The sequence below is a fragment of the Diabrotica undecimpunctata genome, chromosome 5, assembly GCF_040954645.1.
Source record: "Diabrotica undecimpunctata isolate CICGRU chromosome 5, icDiaUnde3, whole genome shotgun sequence".
Taxonomy (NCBI): domain Eukaryota; kingdom Metazoa; phylum Arthropoda; class Insecta; order Coleoptera; family Chrysomelidae; genus Diabrotica; species Diabrotica undecimpunctata.
This window is the reverse complement of record NC_092807.1, coordinates 49,707,674-49,721,990: the sequence shown is the minus strand read 5'-3', so window position 1 is coordinate 49,721,990 and position 14,317 is coordinate 49,707,674. Positions and strand designations below refer to the sequence as shown.

General features: G+C 38.9%; 1 protein-coding gene across 3 annotated transcripts in view; it reads right to left on the bottom strand.

Moving 5' to 3' along the window:
• The window catches only part of LOC140441299 (anillin-like), a 43,462-nt gene that overhangs the window by 15,731 nt on the left and 13,414 nt on the right, over positions 1–14,317 (bottom strand). For all 3 annotated transcript variants that reach the window (XM_072531927.1, XM_072531928.1, XM_072531929.1), the window contains exon 2: positions 7,394–8,164. In XM_072531927.1, the coding sequence (XP_072388028.1) occupies positions 7,394–8,149 (756 nt within the window). In that variant the 5' untranslated portion in view covers positions 8,150–8,164. The remainder of the gene's footprint in view (positions 1–7,393; positions 8,165–14,317) is intronic.

Genomic DNA, 14,317 nt, shown 5'->3' with positions numbered 1-14,317 from the left:
TAGTACACATCCACGAGAAGTTGTATTTTTAGACGAAACGTGGATTTTTGCTAGGGGAAATAAAATGATATCGTGGCAGTATGAGAACAGCAGAAGTGTACGTAAACCAGTGGTTATGATGGAAAAAGATTAATCTCCATACTTAGATGCGGGGGAACTGGGATTCCCAATAAGGGAAAATTTGGATTTCCCAAAAGGATAAATTTGGATTCCCAATGAAACAACCTGTGACTAACTTGGTACAACCTCGGCCACTAATTGAATGGAGAAAATACAAATCAGGTATGCGAAAAAGCAAAAGAGACAACTATAAAGAAACAAAAGCTTACATCTTGATGCACAGTGGAAAATGAAATAAAATTGGATTGGTATGTCTTTTTATAGAAAATATTTTAATAGACAAAGGTACCCATATTTAAAAAATAATTCTTAAAAACTTTTTAAAACGGTTCATCGAAGGTAGCTAAACATCTTTAACGGTTCTTTTATTAGGAAGTATTAGTGGTCTAAAATAATTTCTCGAGACATTTTTACAAAAATTAAAGTCATGCAGTGTTTTTATAAAATTTAATAAAATAAACGAAAATTGGACAAGATATAACAATGAGCTTTTGGACACGTTACACCCGAAGAAAAAATGATGCATATAAACTTATGCAACAATGAAGAACTAGGGAAAAGCAACACTATTGTAAAGATCTTAGAAGAGAAAAGACTTACTTACATAGAAGAAAAAAGTGAATTTTTGAAAATGGAATATTGAAAGAACTTAAGACGTTACATAAAATAGATATGTAAAACATAGTTGTTGTATAAAATATTTCTTGAAATGTTTGTTTCATTAGGTCCCACATAATCCTACATCTTAAAAAGATGTTCCGATTAGTGCGAACGACGTAAAAAATGATGTGGATAAGGTACTTCAAAAAACTTGTGGCATACTATTCTAACAAACATGTGGCAACAGAGCCTTTAGAAGAACATAGGATTAGGTTAATTATGACTATTATTACAACCATTTGTTTGCCAGAAGTCGTCGGTGAAATAAAGGAAACAAATATCATTTGGTGAAATAAAGCTAAGAACATTCTTTATGAAAACAATACCATTTGACACATATATAGTCTAATAACCAAATATTTAAAAAATCTAATTCCTGCCTGAGTCTTCCGCTAAACAGTCCTGATCTGGCTTCAAATAACATATTTTAGCTCCCAAACGTAAAGAATAAATTGCGCGAACAACGCTTTTCGTCGGCAGAGAAAGCCGTTAATGTATTGGAAAACTATTGAGTGTATGTCTAAAGCGGAATAATAAAATGTTTTGACCAGTTTTTTTGTTTTTATTTTCAATAACAAATTATTATTAATTTTTTAATATTAGGCTCAAAATACAAATATAACCAGTCATACTAAACTAAAATTAGGTAGTGTTAAGTGATGCATTCGATCGTTACTTGATGAAAACTACAAAAACCTCCTAAATTATACACTTTTATTAAACTACATAAACCGGATCACCTAATAACACCTGTAGTTTCTTTTTATACAGCTCCGTCATATAAACTTTCAAAAAAAAACTGTTAGAGATTATTTTAGAACACTAAATTTCCACCTAAATTTACCGTAAAAAATACAATAGAACTAGTTAATAAAATACAACATTTTCAGTTAACCAATAACTCCAGATTAATTTCATTTGGCGTAAAGAACATTTTTCGTAGTGTACCTTCTATAGAAACTTTTGTTGTAGTAAAAAACCTTTTCCAATCAAAACCAAATTCAATCATTACATCTGAAATTTTACGTCTTCTTAAAATTTGCATAAACCAGGACTCCTTTAAATTTAATTATTAAATATATACAAATAACAGTGCAGGACTTATTATGGATCATCTAGAAATAATGTGCGAATTAGAACAGGTAATTAGAAATGCAAAGACGGCAAAATCAGTAGGCGCAGATCAGATACCCACTGAGCTAATTAAATGCATTGACGAAGAAACACTGCATATACTTTTAGATCTGTTCAACAAAGTATATACAACAGGAGTAATACCCGAAGATTGGTTACTTTTCACGTTTGTGGACACTACCACAGTCCGTATATGCGACAGAATGCTTCCAGTACAGAACAATTTCCTTAATAAGCCACACACTTACGATATTTCTCAAAATAACAAATGGAAGACTATACAAAAAAAAAATAGAAGAATAGATGACACCCAATTTGGATTTAGAGGAGGACTAGGAACGAGAGAGGCTCTGTTCGCTTTTAACGTTCTCGCGCAAAGACGACTAGATATGAACCAGGATCTCCATGATAGAGTACGACATCAGAAACTCGTAAAACTGTTAAAAGAAAAGAATGTGGATAGTCGAGATATATCTACGGGTTATTGTCAATCTGTACTGGAATCAAAAAGCAAAGGTTAGAAACGAAAATGTCGATACAGAAACTATAGAAATCAAAAGAGGGTGTTAGACATGGTTGCGTGCTGTCCCCACTGTGATTCAATCTGTACAGCGAAGATATTGTTAAGGAAGCAATATCAGGGGAACAAGAACAATCGCAGAGGACATCGCTGTTTTTGCAGACAGTCTAGAATCACTGCAACGCTTAGTAAATAGATTACATCAAGTCAGTATAAAATATGGACTACAAATAAACGTTAAGAAAACCAAATGCATGAATATTTCTAAGCAACATACAGTAGGAAGGCTAGATATCGAGGGAAACAAGTAACAACAATAACAGGAAAGAGTGAATAACTACAAATATCTGGGAACCTGGGTAAATGAAAACAATGACCAAGGCAGAGAAATAAGGACACGCATTGAATTGAAAGACAAGCATTTATAAAAATGAAAGCAATGTTTGTTAATCGAGACCTTCCTCTGGAGCTGAGGATAAGAGCCTTAAGATGCTACGTGTTCTCGACTTTGTTGTATGGAATGGAAAGCTGGACACTAAAAGTGGATAATATAAAGAAGTTGGAATCATTTGAGATGTGGTGCTATAGAAGGATTTTGAAAATACCATGGACCAAACGAGTTACAAATGCAGAAGTGTTAAGAAGGCTATAAAAGGATTGCGAGGTCATAAAGCACATCAAAACAAGAAAGCTGGAATATTTAGGCCACATTACCAGATGTGCGAAATGTGAGATGTTAAGGCTCATAATGCAAGGTAAAATCAAGGGTAAAAGATCCATAGGAAGACGAAGAATTTCCTGGCTAAGAAACCTAAGAGAGTGGTATAGTTACAGCTCAGTAGATCTTTTCAGAGCAGCCGCCAATAACGTACGGATAGCTGTGATGATAGCCAACCTCCGGTAGGAGAAGGAACTACAAGAAGAAGAAGAAATAAAGATTTCAAAACATCCGGTATTCAAACAGTTTTTAAATTAATGGAGATATGTAGACGATATACTGGTATGTTTTACAGGAACTAATAGGCAACTTGACCAATTCTTATCGTATATTAATTGACTCCATAGTCGTATTGAATTTACAATACGAACATAATCCATAAATTTTGTAGATTTAAAAATTATCAGACTTAAAAACAAACGTTAGTTCTCTGTATTGCAAAAACCTACCCATACTGACACGACTATACACAATTCATCATCTACCATAGCATGTTATATAGATTAATAGAAATTTCCATATCAGCAAACGACTTCGAGATATAATTGAATATTATTAAGCAAATAGTAGTAAACAATAGGTACAACGAACAAACAGTAAATATTTTAATCAAAAATTACATAATAAAGCCCTGCAATTAGTATTTCCACCACCAAAGAAAAAACAGTTCCATCTGCTCGATTACATATACAGGCAAGATTTCAACAAAAACAGCCAAACACATAAAAAAGAAAGGAATAACACCAACTTTCAGAACAAACAATAATTTAGATAAATATATTAAGAACAACAAGCGTGAAAGGAAAAAGCACTTACGCAGTGGTGTATACAAACTAATATGTGGCGACTGTCCAAAAACTTACATCGGTCAAACTGGAAGAACTTATAAAAAACGGATTGCGGAACACAAAAGGGCTTTTAATAATAGAAAAACAGATTCTACTTACGAACACTGCCTTATAGACCATAATCATTCTTTTAATGACCAATTTTAAATTCTTCACATTCAAAATAAAGGCCGTAAGCTATCTTTATTAGAATCTATGGAAACTAACAAATTTAAAAATACAGACATAATTCTGAATGATCAAAGTCAAAGAGTTCTCCCCCCTCATCTTATTCAGTTGAAGATTATAAAGTGTGAACGCATAAAAAAATAGATTTGACCCGTATGTACAGTAGAGTACAGTATAGTTCGAAGTTAGCAGCGCGTAGTGTTGTTTCGTTTTTAGGTGGAAGAAGGCGTACCCTACAGCGCAGGGTCAGACGGTAGCCATAGGCTAATCTCAGTTCTGACCGCTTGGAACGTCTACGCTGCTCAAGAAAGGCGCAGAAGCAAAACAAACAAGTGAAGAAATACGGTGAGATCGACGCGTGCTACCAGCAATAGGCTGCTGAGTGTAAGCAGTAATCGAAATCTGTGAGTCGCCACGTGCATCACACCAGAAGACAGGAGAGCTTGCGATATTTGGCAGGTTAGTGCTTTATACTTTTTCTGGCGTCTCTGACGGTAACAGTGTAACCAGGCTAAACCGACTGGTCCCGTCTGATATTTAAATTTTATCTGAGAAAAGTACTCTTTACACCCTACCCGTAGGCTGTACACTGCGTTAAGAGTACAGTACGTGGGACAGCTAGCACAACCAATAGTTGAGTATAGTCCGGCAACCCGCCAACTTGTACATTGCACAAGGTAGAAGTAAACCGGTGTCTTCTTAACTCTTTCCATTAGGCGACAATTATGCCCCGCTCGACCCGCTCTGAACCACCTGATCCCCCGCACACCATTACACCAAACACCACCACCACTCAAGACACCACAGGCTTTCCACCCCTACCCACGCACAATACACACAGGCAACACTTCACCTACTCTACCCCACAATGTTCACACACTACCTCCCAATATTACCCACACTGACAATACGTCACCTATACCCACCCTACACATCCCTGAAAATACTACCACACCTATTATGAATACCTACACCGATTCCTTTGTTTCCGATCTCATCCATACTCTTCCAGTAGACCATTGACCAGTTGATCGCTACTTTGCAGCTGTCCCGTGCATCTATCTCCCCTCTCCCTACTTTACCCTCCACCACCACCTTAGCATCTACCCTACAACCTACATCAACCACTCAAACCACCCAAATACAACCTATACCGACAGTATATACTAACCCACCACCTAGCACACGTTATCGTATGCAACTGCCATACATACCCCAAGACCACAGCCTTCCCCCTCCTCCCCTATCCCCTCTACCTCAGCAAACCCACCCACACAATCCAAAACCTTCGACTACACCATTACCCACATCCCTCTGGAGAAGTCCACACAACGTGACTTCTTCAGGGTGAATAACATAAGAGAACTCCTATTAAACCAGATTTCCTCATTGAAAGTACTGCCTACACAGATAGCGCACCTCACCACCACCCACCCGATCAATCACGTTGAGTTACAGAGGAAGCTCCGTGAGACATCAGGTGATCCTAAAATACAGATCTCACCGAAACACAAACCCACTCCCAGAAATCCCACCCGTCCTGCCACTCCCACATGGTGGTCGTTAAAGGTGTAGACAAGCTCTATACCGACGCCGATCTCACCAAAACCTTTACATTTTTCCCGATGTTCAGAACTTCTCTTTTCTTCCCTTCTCTTTCGTTAGACTTATCCACTCATATTTCTCTCAACGTCAAATCACGGTGAAAGTGCGAGGTCATTTCTCCGACTCATTTACTCCTACAGCAAAAGTTCCACAAGGTTCAGTGTTGGCACTCATATTATACACTATATACAACAGTGACTTCCCTAACTCACGATACACTAACACACTCACTTTGCTCTACGCAGACGATACCGCTCTCGTAACAACATCACGAGACGTAAACTCAGTACTTAGGTTTGCTCAAAATCACCTTGACTTGGTCGACAGGAGGTGCAGGAGATGAAGAGTAACACCTAACCCAAATAAAACTCAAATGATTCTCTTTAGACACCCCAGTCGCAGCAGATTCACCTCACTTAACATAGCTGAAAGAAACAACCTTAGACTCTGGGGCGACCGACTCCAACTCCGCGACCGGATTGAGTACACCGGTGTGGTGTTTACACAAACACTAAACTGGAGGCCCGATCTGGACATAGCCTGTAACAACGCTAGGAGCAGAGTCGGTCTACTCAATGATGATTGTGGTAAGTTCGGAAGGACACACCCACGCATATTTATACATATTTACAAAACATTCATCAGGCCGGTGATCGAGTATAGATCCAACCTCTATATTTCGATCCACCGTTACCTCACACAAAGACTGCTGGGATTGGAATGGAGAATCCTGCGTAGAGTAAACAACAAACGACGCGACTACCCCTCCGCCCTTATTCATCAACTGTCGAATATCCAGCCCATCGATGAAAGGCTCTTCTCTCTGAGCAGGAGTTACACAATCAAAACCATCCTTGGCCAAAACTTCAGAGCCCAAAATATCTTGAAAACTACCTGCTCATCCATCAGCAATGTATTCAAAAGACAACCTAAACCCAAACTCTCTTTCCCACCCACAAAATTACTGGCCCTTGTCAGCAACGAACTCTCTGATGAATATATTGACATCCTAGAGGCAACTCCTCTCTTTTACCGTCGTATCAATCAATAAATGCTCACTTCGAGCTTGCCAAGACGGGGAGGGATCGGTTTTCTGTGGTTTCCCGAACCCATTGCACAATGATACCTGTCTATTGCAGAGAATACAGCCACAGCTGCCCTCACGCGAGTCACAATATACATTCAATAATTAATTAAATTGTATACATATAAATTCACTCAATTCATAAACATATTTTTTACTAAAAAATTCTGAAAAGGACCGTTTTAGCTCAACAACCCTTTCACCTCTGATTGTCCAGGATCCTCCTCCGCCGACACGCCCACGAAGCCATTCACCAGTGGAACCCACACAGCGAAAAAAGTCAATCAACCAAAGAAAAAACAAAACACGTCCTGAAGAGGTGAAAACTCTAAAACAGGACAAGAAATCACAAAACGAGAAAACATCCAACCACAAAGAAAGACCATCGTGACAATGCGACAAAAATAGATCACTTGAGAAAAGCACCCTGCCGAAACAGCTGTAGTGATAATAAATTATAATAATTTTGTGAAAGTTTTAAAAACAAAAGTTTTCAGTGTTTTATTGTTACATAAAATTATTGTTGTAGAACTTACATTGCAGTTTTCATTGTTCAATTCTCCCAATGCATTAACCAGAAATCTCTTTGGATCATACTCGGAACAAGTTGACATTACATCTATTATTTCTGTACTACAAGTTGACATATTTAACACTTCTCTTTCACAGTCGTCATTAAAACTATCTGCACAATGCCTTAAGTGAAATTCTTTATTCACAAATGAATCGTTTAATTCACTTGCGTCAAGAGCACTTAAGTCAGCTGGGGAATCCCGAAAAGCGTTTACAGTATCGTCATTATTTTCATCTTCCACATTGCTCATTCTTGATTGTCTCCTGCTGTACATCCTGTTAACGTAGTAGTTTAAAGTATTTTCATATTTGTTTAAAATAATGCTTTGAATTATAAAAGAATCAGATGGATCAACTTGTGATCTACGTAATAGAGCAGTTTTACCCATTATGGGTTGTTTATGTCTAACTTCGTACGGCTCATGATAAAACAATGAATCTTTCGAATTTTTGCTTAAGGTAGATTGGTTTGATAGATCATTCTCTATATAATTACAGTCATAATCAATACTTGATACGGTTAATGTAGAAACCTTATGATTTTTATTGTTTAAACAGTCCATACCATTCGACTTTTTTCTTAAATTTTCTCTCTTAGAATTGTTATTGTTGAGATTATTATCTTTGTTAAGTGACATGTATGAGGTATTGTTAAGTACGGTTTCCTGCAGTGGAATTGCTTCTGAAATCATTGAGGATTTTTGAAGTTCGGTCATCATACGGATGGACTATATCTGGAATGAAAAAAAGCAATAGATAAAATTTGTAATATTTTAATATACGTGGTGATATGGTAAGGGCGTAACTTGCTAAGAGTCAAAATTCGAGGATGGCGAGTTCGAATCGGATTGTTTCTCACCCGAGATACTATCGTTCGGATATAATAAGCGGCAATAAAGCCGACCCTACTTAGTATCAAGGCATTAACACAAACAAACTATTCATGAATGATTATTCCGCTAATTTTCTTATTATTTGAATGGTGGGCCGGCCGCAACAGTGTTGTAAGCAACAGAATTGAAATTATGCAAGAGATGAAAAAAAAAACATATTGACAAAAAACATAAGTTATTTATGAAAATAAGCACTGAAAAAAAATCAATTTCACTTAACAACTAGATAAAGTTATAGATGTGTAAACAAATTATGCAGGTTTACACAGAGAAAGAACGAAGAAACAGAATGTAAAGGCAAAGCGTTCTTGCCTTACATATCGGGGGTAACGGACAGAATTGGGCGAATACTTAAGAAAGCCAACGTAAAGACCATTTTCAAGCCTACAAAGAAAATCAAGGACTGTTTAAGATCGGTGAAAGACAAACACGACCCATTAGCAACGGCTGGAGTATATCGAATACCATGCACATGTGGAATGGTATATGTGGGAACCACGAAAAGACACACAAATACAAGGATAAATGAACATAAAAGCCATTGTCGTTTAGGACATATCGACAAATCTGCCGTTGCCGAACACGTTTTGGGAAGCGGAGAACATCGAATACTATTTGAAGAAACGCAGATGCTGGACAAAACTTCACAGTACTACCTACGGTTGTATCGGGAAGAGGTGGAACTATATAAGCACCCAAATAATTTTATTCGAATAGAAGAAGGACTGAAAATTAACAAGACATGGATACCAATATTAAAATCCACAAACACCCTTCCCGCCAAACACGAAAAAAGAAAGGCTACTACAAACGACGACACGCCCCCTCAAACCGAAACCAATGGAGGAGAGGCGAGTGGGAAATATAAATTACAACTATGCTTTTGAAAAAAGGCAAGCCACGTACCGATCCAAACTCTTATAGGCCGATATCTCTTTCTTAACGTCCTGGCGAAAGTCTTCGAGAGAATCCTTAAAGAAAGACTCGTAGACTTCACCACAGAACACAATATCATCCCACCCTATCAATTCGGCTTTAGAGAAGGGTACTCGACCAAAACGGCATTGACAGAAATCGTCACACACTTAACACAAAGTCTGAACGACGGCAAAGTTTCACTAGGTGTCTTCCTCGATGTTCAAAAAGCCTTTGACCAAATCTGGCACGTGGGACTGGTCAAGAAACTAGAGAGCATCGGGCTACCACTTCCATTCGTCAGACTTATCCATTCATATGTTTCTCAGAGGCGGATCACAGTCAAGGAGCGTGATCAATTCTCTACATCCTTCACTCCCACAGCGGGAGTACCTCAGGGTTCCGTGTTGGCACCAATACTTTACTCTATCTACAATAGCGACTTCCCTAACCCTCGACACACTAACACAACCACCCTACTATACGCAGACGATACAGCACTTCTCACAACAACACAAAACATCGACGCTACACTTAGGTTAGCTCAAAATCATCTGCTCCTAGTCGAGCGATGGTGTCAGAGGTGGAGAGTGACACCTAACCCAAACAAAACACAGATGAATCCTTTTCAGACATCCATACCGCAGTCAATATATCACACCCATCATCACCGAAAGGTATAATTTGAGTTTATGGGGAGAACGACTCCGACTCCGAAACCAGATCGAATATCTCGGCGTGTTGTTTACACAAACATTACGCTGGAGTAACGACATGGACAGAACCTGTAACAAGGTTAGGAGCCGACTCGGACTTCTCAATGCTCTTAGTGGCAAATTCGGTCACACACACACACACACGTACACTTATTCATACATACAAAACATTCATCAGACCGGTCATCGAGTACAAATCTTGTATTTGTGCTGTGATGCCCAAACACCTCAATAATAGACTACTGTCACTGGAAAGGAGAATCTTACGGAGACTAAACAGAAAACGTTACGACTATCCTTCCGCACATATTCATCGCCTGTCGAACATCCAGCCCATCAATGAGAGGCTTTCCTCTCTGAGCAGGAGTTACACAATTCGCACCATCCGGGGCCAAAATCTCAGAGCCCAAAGCATCCCCAAAACTACCTGCTCATCCATCGGCAATGTATTCAGAAGAAAACCCAAACCCAAACTCCCATTCCTACCCGCAATTCTGCTGGAACTCGCCAGCAACGAGCTCCCTGATGAATACATTGACATACAGGAGGCAACTCCCCTCTTTTACCGTCGCTTATAACACTAAATGTTCACTTCGAACTGGCATAGACAGGGGGGATCGGTTTTTTGTGGTTTTCCGATCCCATTGCACAACGATACCTGTCTATTTTTTGAGGTACCAGTCCACAGCTGCCCTCACGCGTCGCGATATACATACACTAATTTAATAAATTAATAAATTTATAATTCAATTTCATATATTTACTAATCTCTGTTTTAGATTCAAAAAAATTCTGAAAAGAACCGTTCACTTACATACCTTTCGCCCCCGATTGTCCAGGACTAGTGAGAGCAGCAACCTCCAACAAACAAACACACCGCACACCAGCAGATACAACATCAAATCCAGTGCCAGCCACACCCAACACAAAGAAAAACCTGAAGAGGCAAAAGCCTAAAACAGGACAGCACAGCCAACCAATCCCAAGAAAACACCCTAAAGCACACAAGACAAACACAACAATGGTACAACGCAGTTTGAGGTTACAAGCGAAGCAGTAACATCTCCAGAAGATGCCAACCCCTAGTATTGGCGAAACGTCGAGAACTAATTTCAGAAGACAACAGCCTAACAGCCCGAACAAACAGTTTAACAAGTTAGACGATGGCCGTGAAAGCCTAACGCAGTTTATCAGAACGTTAATTGTTTATATGTACTGGTGGATTCAGATTGTAGCCTTAGTGTGGTAAGAGCGCACTGCCTTGCCTGACAGTATTTGGTCCAAACTCGAGAACAAATCGAGCAAGCGGGATAAGAATAAAAAGTGATCACTCAGAAAAGGGCTCAGATTTGAGTAACTTTTCTGAGTTTTTAAACATAAACACAACAGGAACGATCAGAGAGGCAATTATAGTCGCGGATTCGTCTTCGCCCAAATACTGAGTCGGAAGGTATTCCGAAAGAAACAGACTTTAAGCCAGTCATCAAAAAACGCCTCTCTGGGACTTAACAGAAGAGGGCGAAGAAAGAGGTAAAAATGACTGCTGGGACATGGACCACAGCAAATCTACATAAAACTAATGCGGAGATGCCGGCAAAACCCGATGGTAAAAAAAACCTCGGCAGAATACCAGGTATTACACAAGGAACTCTAAGGAGAAAACTAGTTTATATAACAATATCACAAAAGTATATAGGATGGCGGTGGCATACAGACACCATCCTAATACTTAACTAGATTACGCTCAAGCAGATGAGACTCCTATAAGAAGTCAACTTCTGTAGCTCTATAAAATATCATTCAGCGCAGTGACTTTGTGGGCAAACTGTGCAAATGAGTATACAAAGATAGTGTGGTGGTAAGGACTATAGGTGGCTTATGAAAGAGGGCACACATAAATGTAATAAGGAAACAAAATCAACACCTGAAGACTGGTTGTTGAAAGCGATGTCTTTTACAAAGCATTAAGGGCAGCTCACTTCAAAGCATATTACAGACTTGGAAAGATATCCTTCAAAACCATCAGAGGCCTTAATGGCTCCAATCAGAATCGTTTAGGCGAACCTACGGTATATTAAGGTAGCTTCGGTAGAGTTTACTGATGCTATGAGAAGGTTTGATGTAGCTTTAATACAAGAACCTTGGATTTATAAGGACAAAATAAAAAGTACATTGGGCTTTGCTGGAGAGCTTATATAGAGCCGATCTGCCGAATCCCCGAGAACCTGTATATTAGTCAAACGACATAACAGAACACTGCCATTGATAAATCTTTCTCCGTATGTAATTAAAGACGGTAAATATGAAGACCACAGAGGAAGTATGGAATGGATTTATTTCTCGGATTAGTATACCTCTCATGTGATGATCCCGAACAAACACCACCAAAGGGGTTGAAAGGGCTAGTGAAAGATGACAAAAAGAATGGACCGCAATTGATCATCGACTGTGATGCGAATGCGCACCATCTGACCTGGGGTAGTACAAACACCAATGAAAGAGCAGTTATGGAAAATGATTTAGACATACTAAACGTAGGAAACAAACCAACTTTTGTAACTTCACAACGAAATTAAGTAATTGATATAACAGTGAGCAAGACTCAGGTGATCAAGTATCTTGCTTAAATAATTGACGTACCTATCTGTTTTGGAATAACAGATAATGCGCCTTTAAAGACACTTAAAGGGACGATAAGACATACACTGGATTTAGACATGGATGCCGGCCGAACAATTTCAAGAGGTTGTCATGTAAGCATTTGAAGACAATTGTCCGAAAATAGTTAGGAATTTCAACGGGAATATATTGGTGAAATGAAAACCTTGCAAATCAAAGGACAGAAGTAAGTCGAAAGTTTAATTTCGCCAAAAGATCAGGTGAGTGGTGTAATTATCTCTTATGTCTTATGCCACTATATAACACATACATTTATTTATAACATGGTGGTAAAACCAACAATTATATACACATCAATGGTATGGTGGCTAAAAGTACAACAAAAAAGTGCCAGCATCAAACTAAGCAAGATACGGTAACTAAGCTGTGGAGATCCTAGTGGACCTCCTCCTTTACATATAGTTATCAGGGGGAGGAGAGAATTGGATGTTATAGACTATGAGAAAACCTGAACAACGTAACGGTTAGATCGGGATATAGTAACATCATAAACGAAATTACGGATACCGAATAGATGGTGATTTCTGACCATATAGTATCCAGATACAGGCTTAAAGTACTTTTCCAAGTGGATAATTGCCTACGAAAGGGGTGGGGCAGAGGAAACAGTCGACCCAGACTGTAGAATTATATCTGGTACACAGAAAGGTCTAAAAATTAAGAAGGGTGGGGTGCAGAAATATTTAGTGGTGAAAATTTAAACATTTTTATTCCACCAGGAGAATATACCCCTGTATTTTAAGGAGAGATTTTTACAATCTTGCAGTGTGGGAATGCCGAGAAGAACTCGACAGACTGGAGGAACAAAACAATGTCCCGCGGGTATGGGCTTCAGATCACCTGGAAATACACGGCAATGAAACACCTGATGAACTTGCCAGAAGAGCATCAGCTACAAAATACTTCGACCCAGAGCCGGTCATGGGAGTGTCAAAACGCATAGTTCGCGACCGGAAAAAGCTTGGATACGAAGGCAACATAACTCCCACTGGGAAAACATACCTGGCCAAACACATGGCAAAATGTATATTGGACGGAAATCTGCTTATAGGGCTGTGCAAGTACTGCGAAAATCAAGCAGGAATTAGCTTAGAGTCATAACAGCCCTCCTTACTTGGATATGCGCCAGTTAAGGGATACCTGCATATAATAGGACTGTTTTATGGAGACTTTAGCTACAGATTCTAGAGAGATTAGCTACAAGATCTGAAATAGTGAACCATTTTTTGTAGGTCACCTCTTCTCTCACTCACATCTCGAGACCACCGAATGACTTTAAAAACATATGATACCCATCCTCTAGACCTGCATATGCTGGCACAGAATTCTGGAATGAGTAACATGATTGAATGGAAGGTGTACAATAAGTCAACTGGTTGAAGTACGACCTGTTTACAACAGATGGAATAATGAAATAACAAACGACTGAGGATTAAACTAAAACTAAATTCTTCTCCCCAGAATAATTTGGGAGAAGTACTAAGGAGAATTTACGGAGCAGTAAATGACAATGGCGTAAGCAATAGATGATACAGCTTCTAACTTTACAGACTAAAACAGAAATTAGATATCGCCAAAGACATTAGCACAACCCATCTGAACTGGGTAGGACATTAATGCGGATGGATCCGGCTCCTGCATTGAGCAGAGGAGAAGAAGAAGATTCAGAAGAAAATTCCTTAAT